The sequence below is a fragment of the Typopeltis vanoorti genome, chromosome 12 (genome assembly GCF_054136105.1).
Source record: "Typopeltis vanoorti isolate ZY-2024b chromosome 12, IOZ_Tvanoo_1.0, whole genome shotgun sequence".
NCBI classification, from domain to species: Eukaryota; Metazoa; Arthropoda; class Arachnida; order Uropygi; family Thelyphonidae; genus Typopeltis; species Typopeltis vanoorti.
Genome location: NC_143560.1, coordinates 26606022 through 26623354, shown reverse-complemented (window position 1 = coordinate 26623354; position 17333 = coordinate 26606022). Strand labels below are relative to the sequence as shown.

The 17333-nt window shown below is 35.0% G+C and overlaps 1 protein-coding gene across 1 annotated transcript in view; it reads right to left on the bottom strand.

Moving 5' to 3' along the window:
• xmas (RRM_XMAS2 and SAC3_GANP domain-containing protein xmas) overlaps positions 1–17333 on the bottom strand; it is a 523534-nt gene that overhangs the window by 487953 nt on the left and 18248 nt on the right. The window contains exon 2 of the mRNA XM_090401436.1: positions 8190–8791. Within this exon, the coding sequence (XP_090257562.1) occupies positions 8190–8616 (427 nt within the window). The 5' untranslated portion in view covers positions 8617–8791. The remainder of the gene's footprint in view (positions 1–8189; positions 8792–17333) is intronic.

Sequence of the window (17333 nt, the reverse complement as noted above, 5' to 3'; positions counted from 1 at the left end):
TGGGAGAGGGGAGTAGAACAAGAGGTCATTGCTGGAAACTGTATAAGGAGGGTGTGAACAGAGGAGTAGGTTCTTTGCATGGAGAGTGGCTGGTGAATGGAATGCATTGCCTGAGTGTAGACACATTGAATCAGTTTAAAGCATGGTTGAATGAGCATTGTGTGCAATAGTATGTACCTCCCACAATGAGTTACTGACTCCATGGAGGACAAATGTTAATAATAATAATAATAATAATAATAAAACTCTAAGCAATTCACAATCAGCATCTCAAAGCTAACATGACCACCACAGACAACACCAGCAAGCTCAATGACCTCACTACCTCATCAGTTCAAGACACAACTGAGGCAGAAAACAAAAACTACAATACTATCACCCTGAATTTCCATTCTGAAATTGATGCAATGTTAAATTATGGCATTTACAGGCTCGCTGAACAATGCAACTTTGACCCCAAGAAAGGTGTCACCACTTTGGGCCCACAATTGCACGGAGAGACAGAACAAATTTCCCGTGTTTAATAAAAGTGACCTGCAATACCCAAATAAGCCGATCTACATTCATATCAGCTGTGAACAGCAAGTCAGAAGGCACTAGCCTCACATTATGTGCATGAGGCCAGACAGATATGACCTATGTGCAGCATGAAAAGGCAGCAATTAAGATAAGAACTGAAAGAGAAACATCAAAATGGACAATGTACGGACAAAATGGAAAAAGTATGGACAATCAATTACAAAGAAAGGATAATAGTGAGAAAATCAAATTCTGCAAATAACCAGCATGGAAACCTGATCCCGAACACTGCATAGGGTTCCATTTGACCATTTGGGATCCATATGGTCAACAACAAACTTCATACAACCTTTCAGATCCATTTCACAAATATATGCAGTCTCAGTTCTAACCCTAACATGTTCACTTCCACCTCCAATCTTCAAAACCTCACCTACTTTTCCTGACAGGAATTAAAATCACAACCTTCCCAAACACTACTCATCTCTGCTTTCCCAACTACATATCCTTTGACTCATTTCATATCAGAGGTAGGGTCTGCATATATGTTCGCTCCAATATACAATGCCAGAGGATATTCAACTGAAATCTCCCAATTTTGCCCTCCTTTGGCTAAAAATCAGTTTATCTCACTCTACCAAATCCATATGCTCTCTCTACCACTCTCCTAATGCCAACAACCATTCTGAACTCTTCATCACCTTTCCTTAAAGGTTGATTTTCTTCAATTCAACTCTCCAAACAGCAGAGTCATCTTCCCTGTAGACTTCAATTTCCACAACACCAGCTGGCTGCCCTCTTCCAACTTTACAGATCAAGCAGATAGAGAGCTAAGACTTTTACAATCACAAACGATCTCAAACAAATTGTCTATATGCCCATCAGCATACCAGATAACCCTAACCATTCCCTAAACACTCTGAATCTCTTTATCACTAGTGACCCATCTAAGAACACTATGGATGATGTCTGCCTGCTAGGCAACTCAAACCACAACATAGTGCAGATCTCTTTCCCCACTGAGCAACGGACATACACAACTACTCACATCCAAGCATTGTATGGTATTACCAGAAAGCCAAGTGAGATGATCTCCACAAATTCTATGCCTCATTTCGTTGGTCAGATTACTGTTTTCAGCCACCTGAACCAAACCTATGTGCAGAACGAATCAAAGAAATAATTCTCATTAGCATGGAAACATTTATTCCCTATTCAACCCTAAATTTCCATTCCCTAAGCCTTGGTTCTCCCACAGGTGTACCAAGGCTGTACAAAAGAAGAGTCAGGTATAACACAACTGGCTTGCATCCAAAACTCCATCTTCCTATACTGCTTACACCAGTAGTTACCAACCTTTTTGGATCATGCCCCACCTCAACGGCGCAAAGATTTTGATGCCCCCCCTCTAGCATAATAGCCGGCCAAGTACTGAAAAAGTATAATATAAATAGGTACTTTAAATAAAAAAAAGAACATAGGTAAAAACTGTTGTTAATTTCACTTTCTTCAATGAATATAAATTTTATATTACACTTTGTATATTATAAAACATAAATCAAACTGAACTCGAGAAAATAAAATCCAAGTTAATGTGATCCTTGAGCTTGATGTCTGCAGCAAAGACTTTTTATTTGAGGTACTAATTTTGTCAATTTCAATCTCAGATCCCCACGGTTTGTGATCTTCAGATGATTTCTTTTTTCAGTAACAAGTCATTTACAGTACTAAAGTCACATTCAACTAAATATGATGACGGGAAGGACAATAGTAATTTTTTGCAAAACTAGTTGCATTTCGGTATTTCGTTTCTGTCTCATCACAAAGCCATATCATTAATCCTTTTATGTTGAATAAAGTTCTAATAGACTCATCATTTTGCTTTTCTGAGAGTTCTTCTTGATACTGTATTTATGTTGACTGCTGTACCAGTGTTGTCAGCTTTTTTTCTCGGAAAGTCAGGGTTGCAACATCGACAATTTATCACTGACAATGGTGATTTTTTGACTATATCAGAGGTGAGGTGACGAATGTAACATCATTTTCCAATTGCCCCCCAAAATATTCAAACTTCCCACGTTGGGAAACAATGGTTTACATCAAAGCCAGGAATAGTTGCAAGAAAATTATCACCACATCGAAAACTGATTTTGAGAGAGTTAAAACCAGAAAACTTGCATTCTGCCCAAATGGCAGCATGCCTTCTATGCTCTAGCCAAAGCTTTTGGCATTAATTTCTGCCAAACACTATTACACCCAGATGGTACCATTGCATCAGCACCCACAGAAAAAGCCAACCACCTGGCTTCCTACTTCTCCTCCAATTCTTGCATACCTGTTCACAGTAAAAGTTCCCCAAACACTCAACACTCAATGCCATGTTTGACCTTTTAGCCAAACGAGATCAGAAAGAGTTTGCTCAAATTGGATAACAAAAAGACTCCTGGCCCTGATGGCATTTCTCCAATTGCTCTAAAGGTCTGTGCTCCAGAGTTGAACCTCCCGCTCTAAGCTGCCTATCTGCACTTTCTTATTCCACTAGTATCTATCCTGAAGTCTGGAAACTAGCCCATAAACAACCTATCCCTAAGAAGGGAGACAGTCTTTACCTTCAAACTATCATTTAATTTCTCTGACCTCAATTCATTCTAAAGTAATGGAAAACCATAATGCCTATGCTACCTTGAAGACTCTCATCTAATAAATGACTGACAGTATGGATTCCGTCACCACCAATGAACAGGCAATCTACTAACCTATGTCATTACTGATCTCTGAACAAACATTATGGAAAGGTTTGGCAAGACTTAAGTGGTTGCCCTTGATATCTACAAGGCTTTTGACCAAGTTTAACACAAAAGTCTATTAAGTAAACTCCCATTATTAGAGCTTTCCCCTGAATTCTGCAGTTAGGTAGCCAGCTTTCTGAGTGGATGCTCACTTTAAGTGATGGTTGATGGCTCCTTACTTTCTGTCTATATAACCAATGCTGGAGTCCCACAAGGCTCTGTCCAAAAAGAAACCGAACATTTGATAGAAAATAAAACAGGTCAATTATAATTATTCAAATCATTTATTTCAATCAACATACTCTCCCTCAGCTTTGATAGCGTTTGGCACAGTCAATTAATTCATTAAATGAGTTTTTTATATCGGGTTTTGGGATACTGTTGAGGGTCATGGTTACGGCCACATGAATGTTTTCAATGGTGTCGTATCACTTTCCTTTCATCGACAAATGAAGTCAGGGAAAGAGAAAGAATGGGGTGCTAAATCAGGTGAATATGGCGGGTGATCCAACACACAAACTTGGACGATGAGATGGTGCATTATCGTGCAAAAGTGACCAGCTGCCTGCATCACGATATTCATGCCGTATGCAACGAATTCTCACTATCAATCGCTTCAAAACTTCAAGATAAAACTCACCATTGACTGTTTGGCCAGGCGGAACAAATTCTTTGTTGATAATCCCTTGGAATAGTAAAAACAAATCAGCATTGTCTTTACTTTTGACTTCTCCAAGCGAGTTTTTTTCAGATATCCCTCTTCTGGTGGTCTCCACTCAGCACTCTGGCCCTTTGTTTCAGGCTGATACTCAAAATGCCACGTTTTGTCACCAGTAACGATCGTTTCAAAGAAGTTTGAAACCCCTTGTAAGGAGTTTTAATGAGATCCTTGCAATATTCAATTCGATACATTTTTTGGTCGTCAGTCAACTTGTGGGGAACAAATCGCGAATTCAATTTACAAAGGCCCAAACGCTCGGTCAAAATGTTGTGCACAGCTGATTTTGGAATCCTCCCCAATTCATCTTCAATCAATCTCATGGACGATTTTGGGTTTTATTTAATGAAATCACACACTTTTTGGATGTTAACTTTGCTCAGTCCAGTTTTTGGATGGCCCGGCTTTTCGTCGTCCTCAAGCGTCTCACGACCACTTTGAAATTGCTTAAACCACTCGTAAACTGGAGCACAGGATAAGCATTCATCACCATGTTTTTTGAAACATTTAATGCATTTCGATAAAACTTTTACCAAGTTTAACACAAAAGTCAATCGCAGCTCTCTGTTTGAAACTCATTTTCCGACCGTTTGTCAAAACACACTGTCACTATACCTCGGCTTATAATGAAACAAATGTCATAAACAGTTGCCGCTTTCGACAACAAAAAGATACAACAGGTGGCATCACCAGTTTCTTCTAATTTTGAAAAGTTCAGTTTCTTTTTGGACAGAGGGTGTATAAATGATCGACTCCAGCTGACTGCCAATACAGTACACAGTTATGCTAATGAGAGTACATTGCACTCCTCCTTTTCATTTGACAAACTTTGCAAAGCTCAAATCACAAAATGCAAAAATCTAACTGCTACTACCTTCAATTCTGATCTTCAAAACATCAATGGGATTTGGATAACTTTGTCAACTTCAATGTTGCCAAAACACAGATTTGCATTCTTTCTAAAAAATAACTTTTCTTCCAATCTTACTCTTAACAATATCCAAATCTCTATTCAAGATGAGATTTACCTTCTTAGGATAACTCCAACCTCAAATCTCTCTTGGCACAAATATTGCCTTGTCTGTATCTGAAAAATTAGGCTTGCTCTTTCACTCAAGGAGTTGCAATATAACTCCAAAACAGCCCCTCACTCTATACAAATCACAAATCTGCCTGACCATTGAATTCTGCTCTCACATCCGGGATGGTGCCCCTAAGAGCTCCCTGAAAATACTGGATTCTATATAGAAAAGAGCAGTTGGATTGATTGATGACCACTCTCGCTAATACACTCCACTCACTTTTGCACAACCATTCAGTCACTGCAGCCTGCATCTCCTATAAATACTTTCTGTGGCTGCTGTTCACCAGAATTGGCATCAATAATTCCCACACCCTTTTGCAAATGCATCGAAATGCATGCAGCAGCTAAGCAACACCCTCTCAGAGTTCAATTCAAACCTATAGAACAAATTTTTCCTCTTCTTCATTCTTCCAATGCTGTCCTCTGGAACAGCATTCGACCATGCGTTTCCCAAGGAATACAATCCACAGCTCTTCAAGTCAAATGTGAACAAGTTCCTTATTGCCCATACACATTACTAGTATACTATGGGTTAAAAACTATTCATAGACAAATTTTATTTAATATAATAAACTATATATAGAAAACAAAGTAAGCAAAACTGGTATTGTGAAAGCATCAACTGAATAAATTTATATGGAATAACACAAAAATTAGTCAAAACATTAAATTAACTGTATAGAGACAGACAGTATTCAAACCAATTTTCATTTTCAGGTTAGAAACAGAGCAGCCAATCAAAGAATGGAGACCACAGATATGAGAGTTCTGATAAAAATTAGGAGAATAAACAAACAGCATCAATGACATGATTATAATAAAAATATGGATAATAATATTAGTTTAATCCTTTATCCAAGTGTGAGCAAACAAAGTTTGCGCCTGAAGTATCTTCAGGACTAGGGTAAAGTGATACAACACCAGGGCAACTCATTGCAAAGGTGGAGAAAGCTACCAACACTCCTAACTCAGTATCTCCTATAATGCAAAACACATCTCCTTGCAGATATGTCTAATGTTATGCATTAAAGGAAGGGCCACTACCCAGACTAGTTTCGACCTTTATTGAGGTCTCTTCAGTGGGAGCCAGGCCCTAGTGGAAATACCAGGCAGAAGCATTAGCAGGTCATCTCTACCTATAGGAGTTGCCAAATGGTGTGCCACCCTTTTTTTAATAAATTACTCTGGGTGTTTTGCATTATAGGAGATACTGAGTTAGGAGTGTTGGTAGCTTTCTCCACCTTTGCAACGAGTTGCCCTGGTGTTGTATCACTTTACCCTAGTCCTGAAGATACTTCAGGCGCAAACTTTGTTTGCTCACACTTGGATAAAGGATTAAACTAATATTATTATACTCTAACCAAGTGAAAAAATAAACTTTCAACATCTTTCTCTAAATCCAGAGTAATTTATTAAAAAAAGGGTGGCACACCATTTGGCAACTCCTATAGGTAGAGATGACCTGCTAATGCTTCTGCCTGGTATTTCCACTAGGGCCTGGCTCCCACTGAAGAGACCTCAATAAAGGTCGAAACTAGTCTGGGTAGTGGCCCTTCCTTTAATGCATAACATTAGACATATCCGCAAGGAGATGTGTTTTGCATTATAGGAGATACTGAATTAGGACTGTTGGTAGCTTTCTCCACCTTTGCAACGAGTTGCCCTGGTGTTGTATCACTTTACCCTAGTCCTGAAGATACTTCAGGCGCAAACTTTGTTTGCTCACACTTGGATAAAGGATTAAACTAATATTATTATACTCTAACCAAGTGAAAAAATAAACTTTCAAAAATATGGATGTTAAAAATAAAATTTTGTTAGCATTCAGGAATGTGTGAGAAGCATAAATCTCAGGTGTCATGGTCATTTAAACAAAATGAGAAAAAAAGATTAACAAACAGGTGTTATCAGCAAGGATGACAGAAACAAATATCCAGGAAAAAGTTTAGGTGGACTGATGAAATAAAATCTTATCATCAGCATCAAATTTCTGATATGCACACGTGGGGGAGAAGGGGGGGTACAGGATAATTTTGATAGTACTACATGAAAAAGTACTAACTTCCGATCAACAATTTTCCTCCAAATTAATCTATTATCTGTCAAGACTCCAACATTATCAGATCTTATATTTCTGTCTTTTAAGGAACTTTTTACTGTATCAATCCATCTACATCTTGGTCTTCATCTGGGTCGCTTTCCTGCCAGCCTGGTAAAGAACACTTGTTTTGCTAATCTTTTCTCTCCCATTCAATTTAAGTGACCATACCATCTGAGATTGTTCTACTGACACATTACTGAATATTAACAATGGCAAGTTCTTTCATAATATTCTCATTTTTAATGATACTACCACTGGTGTCATCTGTTCAATCCACTAATCTTTCTCAGAACTTTTATATCAGAGGTCTCCAGTCTTTGATCAAGTGTTTTATTTCTAACTCAGCTTTCAGATCCATAAGTTAAAATTGGTTTGAACAGTGTCTTTTATATAGCTAATTTAATGTTTTGACTAATTTAATTCTTATTTCATATACATTTATTCAGCTGACTTTACCATACCAGCTTTACTGATTCTGTTGTCTATTTCCATATTTAATTTGCTATCATCACTAAAAATTGTGCCTAAATAGCTGAAATGTTTTACTTGTTCTATAGGTTCACCATTCAGGATACAATTGAGAGGTTTTCAATGTTTCTGCCTATATTCATTGTCTTTGCCTTGAAATAAAATTTCAGAAGGTGAAAATATAAGGTCTGACAATACTGGATACCTGAAACAAAAATTTGGAAGAAATCTGTTCATACGAAGCTAGTAATAATGTACACTTTATTGTTTAATAATTGTATTACAAACCACTTAAGAATACATATCAGGAAATTATGATAAACATTTTAAAAATCCAAATCTTAAATCCAATCCAAAATCTAAATCCAAAATCTCATGTGGATTTCTGCAGTATTAAGTTATAAAAAAAAATATTTTTTTTTTCATCTAGGTTTTCTTTTGATAAGTAAACAATATAATTAAGATGGTATTTTATATTAACAGCTAAAATACATAATGCATTGCAATTACCTTTCTTTTCTTCATTATTATCAGAAACCATTTTAGGCAAACTTCTCACTTTTTCAAAAATATTTTCATCAACTTTTTGATGACGAGTACGCTGGTGTCTAGAGGAACTTGGTTGAGATCGTTTTAACTTACTTCTAGTTAGTTCTGAAGACTGTTTTTCATTTGTCTCTTTTTTTGCTGTATTACCTGCAGCTTTCTGAAATGCTTTCAAAAAAGAAAATGTGTTTGCCTTTGCTAGATCATGAACTACAGGAAAAGTACTAGATACAAGTTCATTAGTGGCAATAGTAGCAGCAATCTCACCAGAAGTTGTGTTAATATTTGTGAGAGTTGGATCATTTTTTTGAAAAGCATTTGAAAATGACTCACTACCAGATTCTGAAGAATATTCTTCAAATGAATCTACTTTATATGGTAAAGATGTCATGATAGTGCTGTCAAAACATATGACTTGGCCTTTATATGATCTGGTGCTTGATTCTTGTATTATTATTTTTTAAATATATCATCCCTTCATCTAAAACAGCACAGTAAATATATCATAATGAAATTTATCTTCCAGAATTATTCATCTAATTATGCGCTCCATGAAGGAAATTAATCTGAAATAAAAATTAAAAGAAAAATTAAATAAATCATACTTAAATGTAGAACTTGAATATTTTTCATGTCATCATTTGTTCATAAGAATTTCAGTTTTTACAACATTCAAAATAAGAAATTAAACATGCTCTAGATGGATAACTTGTCAGCTTTATAAATCCAATTAAAACCTTGGCAACATGGCATCTTAGAATGGAAAAATATATCACATTATCCAAACTGACTTCTATTTAAACTAACAGCTTACAAGATCCAAACCAATTTTATATATCAATAGCAATTTTTATACTGTACTCCATACATTTGTGTTTAGTTAAACTGATGCTGTAGTAAAGAAGAGGGTAATGCACAATATGTAAAAATAAAGGGCATTTGTAACCATTCTTGGATTCAATTTTAATTATCATTTCAATACAGACCCTTTTTTTTTCATTACATTTAATGAAAGAAAAATGTGCACGATAACAAAATACAATATAAGTAATGTGGTAAAGAATATTAATTCATATGGTTGGTCGATTGGTAGAGCCTCTACTACTAATGGCTCATGCAAAAAGTTAAGCAAGTTTTAGCACGGTTAGTAGTTGGAAGAGGATCAACCATTTGATGCTGTTGGCACACTCTCCCTCGAAGAGTCTTTGGACTCCCTGGAGTTGTCACATCATCATCATAATAATAATAATATGATCTAATAGAATTAGAGACAATGCAAGGTGCCAAATGTACTTGAACCATTATTCCAAAGTCTAGCATTAAAAATTTTTAGAGCATGAACCCTATATATCAATACTACTAACGAATTATATTAATATGAAATAACATAAAACTTAAGATTACTACACTTTTTTATAAAATCTTTATCAAGTAGCTTTATTTTTATCCTCCTACATGTTTTGCCAATCTGTTTCTATTGGCATCCTCAGGGAATACAAATCAGTAAGCACAAAATGAAGGTTACAGACTAGGTTATAACCGATGGTTCTAAATCATACAAAAAATTGGTATTGTGCGTGACAATGTGCGTGTCTAGTTAACGAGACACGCACATTGTCACGCACAATACCAATTTTTTGTATGATTTAGAACCATCCGTTATAACCTAGTCTGTAACCTTCATTTTGTGCTTACTGATTTGTATTCCCTGAGGATGCCAATAGAAACAGATTGGCGAAACATGTAGGAGGATAAAAATAAAGCTACTTGATAAAGATTTTATAAAAAAGTGTAATAGTCTTATGAATAATTGTCAAGAAAAAATTCAACATAACATAAAACTTAATTATCATTTTTATTATGCTTTTTTTTTCCCCATTCATATGTTGCACAATGTCTACTTGTCATATCTCTCAATGACCACATTCAGTGAAGATAAACTCACAACAACCAGTGCTAGTTCATTTACACACATTCACATTTAAACTGTCCTTGACTAGAAAATATATTTTCTATATATTCTGGTTTTTATCCTTTTCCCAAGTGTGAGCAAACTGAAGACATGCGAACTTCTTTGCTCATGCTTGAATAAAGGATAAAAACAAGAATTTCTCATCAAATATAATTTACTTTATAACAACCAAGGGAGAAAACTTGAAATAACTCTCCACATGCTGTAAAAAGTACCTAGACTTCATTGGCTTTCTAACTACAGCCATACTCAGCTCCAAGAATTACTTTTTGACTGTCTCTCCATCTCTACAGAATCCAAGTGGAGCACATCTGGGTACAATTGCAGATATGATTTCATAAAAGCTCTGTGAAGTGGGAGAATAACTTCCTTATTCCTCCAACTTGGTGTTCTCTTCAATAGTGCTGTTGGCCATGTGATGACTTAACAACCTTAGCAATGTGGCCCTTAAACTTCAGCTGTCACCATTACTCCCAGATATCTGGCTTCATTGACCAGCTGCAGCAAATTTTCATTAATATACTGCTCAAAACAATTAGTGGATATTCTTGTTAAAATTATTTCATGCTAAAATGTATAATTTGTTAAATTTGTAATAAATATCAATTATTTAAACAATAACTCATCAATTACACCCTATCCATAAGTAAGAAATATGTATTCATGTATAAAGTACCCAATAGTTATAATTATTTGTAGAAATTTATAATTATCCGACAGAAACTAAAATATCCCCTAATTGATTTAGATATGCTATCCATTTTTGTTTATAGTTACTTATATAGTAGTTAACTGGTTTTATATTTAGGGAATTGTACATCTTCGTTTGTTTTACGCTCTCCCCCATCATTAGTATGGCCAACTGTTTTTCTGAGAAATTGCATTTCTGCTGAAATGTCTTCAGTCCAAAAGGCACAACTTTACACTTCACAACATTTGAATTAACACGTGTTATTAACTACCCACAGATCTGTCCTGTTCAACTTTTAAGTACAACCTTTTCGCATATTTTTGTCATTTATGAATCTTCATCATTGACAAATAGTACAATCCCAAACAGTGTATTTTAATTAATTATATTAAAAAATAATAATTAATAAAAATATAAATAAATATAATATAATATAAAAATATAATAAAAATATCAACTGCTATTAGTGAACTATCCATTGTTCTACAGTTGGCATTTCATCCTTATCCATTGTCACTAGAGGCAACTATGAGCACTCAGTGCAAAGTCAGTTTGATTTGAAAAAAAAAAAAAGATTTAGTTTTGTACATGTGTAGCTATATTGAAATGCTGCCGTATGTATTGCCATTTTATAGCAAGGATGAAGGAGCAGAAGGTTTTGCATAATTTGTTTACTAATTTTTTAAAATTTTATTTGATATCCCAAATATGCTAAATACAAAGAAAAGAACAATTAAGGAGGAGAACAGGGTATTTAATGAAGAGAGCTGCAATACTACATGCTTGAAGTCAAAGATAAAATGCTATTTACTTTGTGATACTGATTTCAACAGTGAAAAGATACAATGCTCATCAGCATAATGATACACATAAAGACCACAAAATATGCAAAATTGGAAGGAGAACCAAGAAAATATATACTTATAAATATGACACTTCAAAAAAACCAACAACAATAATTATAAAAATCAAGTGGATATTAGATCCAGCATTATTTCAATCAATCAAATTTTAGTAAACAACAATAATTAGACAAAGCAATGAAATTACTGAAGCAACTTATAAAGTAACATAGATACTCAGGAGAAAAGGTAAGCCAAAAAGTGACGTGGAAATCATAAAACAGTGCATTGTTGAAGTGGTAGCATGTCTGGATTCAGAAAAAGTTAATAAATACAAACAACTTCCTCTTTCACAAAGAACTATAACCAAAGACAACATGAATTAGCCTGTCAATGTGACTAAAAGCTTCAAAAACCTTGTCAAATCAAAGATACTTATTTTTCGATTGCCATAGATGAGATCACTGATATTAATGACTCAGCACAAGTGTTATTTTATATTTGTATTCTAAATGCTTTATATTTCAATGTTATGAAGAGCTACTAACTTTGGCTACTCTCATGGGGAGAACATGTGGTGTTCTCATCAATTGATATTCTTAATATTTTTAAAGATATATGTTGGGAAGCAAAGCTTAATATGTGTAATTTAGTAAGCATATGAACACTGAAATGAAATAACTTGATTTCGTTTCATTGTATATTACATCAGAATCTTTGTGCCATATCTACTCTTTTAAAAGACATATTAAGGAAAAGTATTGATACCGTTAACTATATTCAAGCAAATGATTATGAGGATCGGCTGAGGGAATGTGGACTGCAGAGTTTGGTGGATAGAAGGAGGAGAGGTGATATGATTGAGACTTTTAAACTGTTGAGAGGTGGTTACAGGGTTGACACTAGGGAGTTCTTTCACTTGGTTGAACAGCAGGAAGGAGTGATGACAAGAGGCCATCCCTGGAAGTTACAAAAGGAAACTTCAACTGTGAGCAAGAGGGTGAGGAGTGGTTTCTTTGCATGGAAGGTGGTTGAACCGTGGAATGCATTGCCTGATGGAGTGGTGAGAGCAAGAATGGTCAATGAGTTTAAGGAGTGGTATGATAGACTTTGTGTTTCTTATGGGGGACCTCCCCTCGATGAGTCATGGAGGCCTGAATAATAATAATAAAATGCTTCTAGGCATCGCCAGTTTCACAATGTAATTCAAACTGATGAGGAAACACTGAATGTGGATCTTCCTAATTGTGAAAAATTTTTTCACTTGGGTATACTATAAATATGCCATGAAATTAAATTCTCAGTTTCACTTTTATCCAAGTGTAAGCAAAAAAAATTTTTGTGTGAAGTTGCTTCGTGACTGGGTTACTTGTATATAGAGACTAATATATATTTATAATTGACTTCACATCAATTGCCTTAGTATCCCATAATGCAACATACATATTCTTACAGGCATTCATAATGCTATGCATTATGGGAAGGGCCACTACTCAGACCGGTTTATACCTTTGAGGTCTCATCAGTGGGAGCCAGACCCAGAAGACCTATACTTGTATATGGAAATATGACTTCTGCATAAAGGTTGAAACTGGTCTGGGTAGTGGTCCTTCCCATAATTCATAGCATTATGCATGTCCATAAGGATACGTGCATTACATTAGGGGATACTAAAGCAAATGATGTGAAGTCATTAGCCTCTATATACAAGTAACCCAGTCGTGAAGTGACTTCATGTGCAAACTTTGTTTGTGTACACTTGAATAAAGGATGAAACCAAGCACATAATTTCTTGGCATCTTTAATTTATTTTAAAATAAAATTTTAGAATGCTTAGTATCAAAACAAAACCAGCTAAATGTTTGTCTACAAGGCAAAACTAAATCAATATATGAAATGTGCCAGAATATTCAAGCATTTAGGAAGAAGTTAATTCTTTTCAACACTCTTCTTTCTGAACTTGTAATTTCAGCCAAACATTTTCCTGAACTGACAAAGGTAGTTGAAGAGCGGTGCACTAACAAACTTCAAGAAACTGTGATATTAATGAATACAGCAGTGTTTTAGACTCATTGATCGAAGAATACAAAGACAAGTTTAAAGATTTTGAGAAACATGATCTCACACTAAAACTGGCTTTCCAACCACATCTGGGTAATTGTCTCTCGTGCACCTGAAAATTTATAAATGGAGCTGATTGAGCTCTCAGAAGACAATATTCTGAAATCTTTATTTATAGTAAGAAAGATTCCATTGAAAAATGGGAAAAAAAATGCATCAACATGCTTGGCATATGCTGTCTTGTTTCAGCACAACCTACTGCTGTGAATAGTTTTCACACATGGTTCAAATGAAGATACACTTGAGATTACAAATGACAAACACCCACCTGGGTCTAAAGCTAAAGAAACTGCTTCTTATCCAACAATAAGCAATCTCAAATAAGTCATTAAGTTAGGTACCACTTTGTTAAAAATATTTTATTAACTGCTGGCTGAGACATTTAGTTTGTAGAACTCCATTCTTGAATAATTATTTTTTTTTGTAAATAAATAAAACACTTTTGAGCATATTAACAGATTTTTAATGTTGTAATATGGATATTCATACTATATGCATATGACCTCTATAATTTTAGCAAAATTTTATTATATATGAAGTATACAGCCTTATAAGGAATCTATGAAGTGATGCGCAGCTTTCCAATGCCAATCCCCAAATACCATTAATGTACAAACTAAACAAATATGGTCCAAAATACAGAATTCTGAACTAGTACCCCACTGGTTACTCTCCTTCACCTACAGACTCAGAATCTCCAGATATTGCTTCATGATATCTATCATTCAACTGCTTTTTCATCCATGATACAAAACTCATTCTGGAGACCAATCTCTCTGAGTTTGTATAATAACCTCCCAAGTGGAATCCTGTTTAATATTGTGATATATACATCTCCTATTCAACTCTGTTGTCATTGTATTAGAGAATGTGACAATATTTTAGTAATCCCTCCATAAGATAGTGATCGGTCTAATTGATTGTACTGCTTGCTCCATCCTTGTATAATGGAATTGTTTTATTCTCCTTTCCATGCATTAGGAATCATGCTTATACTTCAAGTTGAACAAGGTTAGAATTGCTAATTCTCTTGCATGTTCCTTCAGCAATCATGCTGTTATCCAACCAATCATGCTGTTATTCCATGTTGTTGGAAACTTTTAACCTCTTTTATAACCTGATAAAATATACAGCTATCTTAAAGTAAATTCTCTTCTCCCAATTGAACAAAAAGGTAACAGCAAAAATTCAAGAGGCACAAAAGACCAATTGCTGATTGATAAAATGATTCTTAAAAATTGCAAACGTAGAAAAATCAACCTTCATATGGCTCGGATAGATTATAAAAAAGCGTTTGATTCGGTGCCTCATAGTTGGATTTTAAAATGCACAGAACTAATCGGTATTAGCAAAAACGTGCCAAAAATTTTGCATCCAGTATGAAAAACTGGAAAACAACGTTGGTTATAAATAGAGAAGATATTGGAGAGGTAAACATAAAAAGGGGCATCTTTCAAGGAGACTCATTATCTCCTCTATTGTTTATATTGTCATTGATCCCCTTAACTAGAATTTTAAATAAAACTGCTCGTGGTTATCAAACTGCGCAAAAGAGTGCAAAGATATCTCACCTTTTATAGATGGACGATCTGAAGTTGTATGCAAAATCAGAGAATGAACTCGGATCATTGCTAAACACTGTGCACATATTCAGTCAAGATATATCAATGGATTTTGGCTTAGACAAATGTGCAATTGCTGGAATAACAAGAGGAAAGTTTGAAGATATGAACGAAATCGAGCTGCTCAATGGTGAAATAATCAAGGCAATAAAATTCGAAGACAGCTACAAATATTTGGGAATTTTAGAAGCATCACAAATTCTGCACAATAAGATCAAAGAAAGAACTAGAGCAGAATACATAAGACGATTAAGAAAACTCCTTAATTCAATGCTTAATACTGGAAATTTGATAAAAGCAATTAATACCTGGGCCATACCTGTTCTGAGATATTTAGCAGGCATTGTTGAATGGACCCAGCTAGAGATGGAAGATTTAGATAGAAAAACTCGAAAATTAATGACAATGCACCATGCCCTCAATCCTCACAGTGACATTGATAGGCTATATCTATCATGCAAAAAAGGAGGTACAGGATTATTACAGGTGAAGCAAGTTATTGAAGAAGAAAAATGAAATTTAAATGATTATCTGCAGCAAACAACAAAAAAATTTCTAATTGAGGTAAGGAAAGAGGGTTTATTTAAACCCATGGAGACAAAATTGGAATACAAAACCAACCAAGTAAAAGTGAGAACTAAACGATGGAAAAATAAGGCATTGCATGGAAAATACCTTCACAGCATAGAGGACAGCGCTGACAGCAACTTGACCTGGCAATGGTTGAGAAATGGAGCACTAAAGAAAGAAACAGAATCGGTAATTTTTGCAGCACAAGAACAGGCCATTAAAACCAACGTTATGAAGGCAAAAATACAAAAAATTCAAGAAGACAGTAAATGTAGATTGTGCAAAGAAAAGGAAGAAACGGTAGACCACATTATAAGTGGATGCAGCAAAATAGCACAAATCGAGTACAGTAAAAGGCATGATAACGTAACTAAGATAATCCACTGGCATTTATGTAAAAAGTATGGATTTGAAGTATCTGAAGACTATTGGAAGCATAAAGTTCACCAGAAAGTGGTTGAGAATGAAAAAGCTAAAATACTCTGGGATTTCAAAATCCAGACTGACAAAAGCTTGGAATGTAACACACCCAGTATCACAGTGGTTGAAAAAAGTGAAAACAAGGGTGTTAAGTTTATCGAAATATCAGTACCAGGAGATAGTCGGATTGACAACAAAAAATATGAAAAAATTACAAAATATCGCGATTTGCAAATCGAAGTCGCACGAATCTGGCAAAAGAAAATGAAAGTTGTTCCCATAATAATAGGTGCTTTAGGCGCCATTCCTAAAACATTGAAAAAACATCTAGAAGCACTCGAGTTAGATGGATTAAAAATTGGGCAGCTGCAAAAGGCTGCTTTGTTCGGCACAACTTTCATTTTCAGAAAGTATTTCCACAACTCATAGGCCCTTGGATATGGCTCGAATTAGTGGAATAACCAGCCTTTTCTTAAGACTGAGGAAGCAAATCAAGCTTTGATGAATATTATATATATATATATATATAGAGCCACCTTCCAACTTATGTAAATTTTTGTCTGCCACTGTAACTTAAAAAAATAGTGGAAATATATTTTGCATCTAGGAAACAAATGGAGGACACAACTAGGATGGTAAAAAAATGAAGATGATGTAACTTCATGAGCCTTCAGTAGTTGCATCTCTTCATACAGCAATTGAATGAATGCTTATTACTATGCATTACTGCTGTTTCAGATCAGAGACTTGAGGCTCTGATCTGAAAATCTCTCAGTGTTCATTTTAACTGCATGTCAGTCATCATCGTGTTTTCACAATGATAAAGTGGAAAGTGACAAAGGAAAGTGCAAGTGGTGACAATGATACAAA